This window comes from Austrofundulus limnaeus, unplaced genomic scaffold (genome assembly GCF_001266775.1).
Source record: "Austrofundulus limnaeus strain Quisiro unplaced genomic scaffold, Austrofundulus_limnaeus-1.0 Scaffold738, whole genome shotgun sequence".
NCBI classification, from domain to species: Eukaryota; Metazoa; Chordata; class Actinopteri; order Cyprinodontiformes; family Rivulidae; genus Austrofundulus; species Austrofundulus limnaeus.
Window position 1 is genome coordinate 127,122 of NW_013953140.1, and position 2,571 is coordinate 129,692.

A 2,571-nucleotide genomic window follows, 5' to 3' on the forward strand; every position below is an offset into this window, starting at 1 on the left:
CACTGGGACACTGGGACACTGGGACACTGGGACACTGGGACAGAGCCAGGCTCCATATGTAGGACAGTGTCTGAACAGGGACAGAGTAAGTTTACTTCAGCAGTTATCACAGCTTCCATCAGACAAACAAGCAGCTCCTCACCTCTCACTTCCAGCCAGCTCTCATTCGACTCTCCGTCAGAAGGATGTTTACACTTGTAGAGACCTTCATCATAAGACTTGGACACATATGTTAGAGTCATCCTCCCCAGTTTCTCCTTCCCGATGAACTCTCCATTTTTGAAGAAACTAGTGGGGAAATCTGTCATGAGATTTTCATCAGCTTTCTTRTTGAAGGAACAGCGAAGCGTCACGTTATCTCCCTCTAAAACAGGATGCAGAGGACTCTCCAGGATCACACCATGAGCTGAAATGCAGATAAACTTCAGTTTTACATAATAATATTTTTATTTCTATCTGCAAGCTGCATGATGATTACCGATTACAGTAATGTTGACTTTGTTGGTGCTCTCCCCGCTGTGAGACTCACACCAGTACGTCCCAGTGTCTGCTGGGAAAGCATCTYCAATGGTGCAGGAGGACTCTTCTGGAATTCCCCAGCCACGCTCACATTTCTGCACCATGTTCTTAACCATCCTCTTCACCACCCAGCCGCTCGAGTTGGCCACACATTTCAGAGAGACGTAGTCATATTTGAAGAACTGGGATTTGTCGGGAGAGACCGTCAGAGTGGCTGCATGTGGGGTGAGCAGATCCCGCAAAACTGAATGTGGGACAATAAAATATGCTTATGAGGAACAATGTGGGACACGTGACTAATATGATATCAAAAACAGTGAATGTAGGAGCAGAACAGCTGGCCTGTAGGACTGAGCTGCACCTAACACTGCTGGTCTCTTCTGTTTTTATCTGGCAGTCTGGTAATCAGCTTTCTGAGCTGTGGGTTTCTTGTTTTCAAAACAGCAGATTCATGAAATTGGTAAGCCAGAAGCCTATGTTTAGCAAATCTGTGGCAAATACTGCATGTAAAGAGTGACACTTTTTCTTTTGCTCGGAAAAAAACTTTGAGAAAACAGAAGTAGGACGCAAAGCTTACTACAACCAGAAAGTCTTACATGATGAACTTCAAACAGACAGAACAGATCAAAAGATAAATTTGTCTCCAAAAAATCTCAGRGTGAATTAATTATTAAATGGATCAACATGTTGGTTTAATTGTTTTTTTAAAATAAATTTGTGTATCATTTTGTAAAACAAATAAAAACAGATCACTGAGTGCACCGAAAGTTCAGGAGTAGCTAAATATGCAGTGTTTTTCTGAATAAAAAAAAAACAGATAAATGGAAGAAAACAAACAAACAAGGAATTCATTCACAGATTATGAATGAAACTGTACTGTGAATACAGTCAGATATGGTAACATTTTACACACTCTTATTAGGTGAACATAGGATATGTTTTGGAAGTCCTATTTACAACCCCAATTCTGAAAAAAGTCTGAATAATTTGTAAAGTGCAAAAACCAGAGTGCAATGATTTGCATTTCTAATAAASCCACATTTTATTTACAATAAAACATAGTAAGTTTTTTTTGTATCAACAAACCTTAAAAATGTTTGCCCACTGGTGCAAACTGCTGTGAAAGGATGTGGCATGAATAAACAGCTGGAGGAGCCTTTAGTGTCCATCCATCTATTTTCTTTACCTACTTTTCATCAGAATAATGTTCCTGAACTGAAAATTAGGACAACTGAATCATTTTCAGTTCACAGAGTAAATATTTTCAATAAAGAACATTACTTACAGAGAACGAGGCAGATTGAGGTGAACTCCATCCTGTTGTGTTCCTGTTGTGATGTTGTACAGCCTGTCTGTGTCTGTGGCCGTGGCTATAAATCTCACTTTGCCCAAACACAGGAAGTCAGAATACAATGGTTAAAAAAAAAGAATGATGACAACATTTTTGCTGGTTTTTATAAAAGTTTTTCATTCATTTCATTTATTATATTCAGGTCAGACTAATATAAATTTCAAGTGCATAACCTTTTACAGAAACTTCACAAACATTCAGCCAGACTGTATCATGTAAAACATTTTTGTTTTCCATTTGAGCTGAAAACCACAGACTCAAACATCACAGTTAAAATAAAAAAAAATGTTGCTCATTTCTCAGAAACAGGAAATGAGCTACATAGCTCAGACAGAAGTATTAGTAACTCTGAAGAAAGTTTAAACCTAAATTTAACTCTTCGTTCTCTCATATGCTACCTGTTCCCWGCCGTACAGGGACGTGCACAGATAAATGTCAGGTGGTGCTCGAGCTTTTTCCTTCTGAACCGTGAAAACAGTGCGACCATTAAAGGCACAGTGTGTAGGATGTTGTCAATTCTTTTAGCCGAAATTGAGATAATCACTAATGACAATAATAAAAACATGTCTAATCATTGCAGACAAAGACCTTGTTTTATTATTTTTACCTTATAAAAAGCTGTTTATATCTCCATGGTCGCGGGTCGCCACTACAGGCAGCCAGTGTGGTTGCCCACATTCTTTTTTTTTCAGCTCATGGAC

General features: G+C 38.8%; 1 protein-coding gene across 1 annotated transcript in view; it reads right to left on the reverse strand.

The window, feature by feature from the left end:
• The window catches only part of LOC106532249 (Fc receptor-like protein 5), a 6,813-nt gene extending 4,873 nt beyond the window's left edge, over positions 1-1,940 (reverse strand). Inside the window, exons 1-3 of the mRNA XM_014028273.1 lie at positions 1,805-1,940; positions 479-763; positions 143-406 (exon numbers count right to left, since the gene is read on the reverse strand). Coding sequence (XP_013883727.1) covers positions 143-406; positions 479-763; positions 1,805-1,835 — 580 coding nt within the window. The 5' untranslated portion in view covers positions 1,836-1,940. The remainder of the gene's footprint in view (positions 1-142; positions 407-478; positions 764-1,804) is intronic.
• Positions 1,941-2,571: the final 631 nt, after the last annotated feature.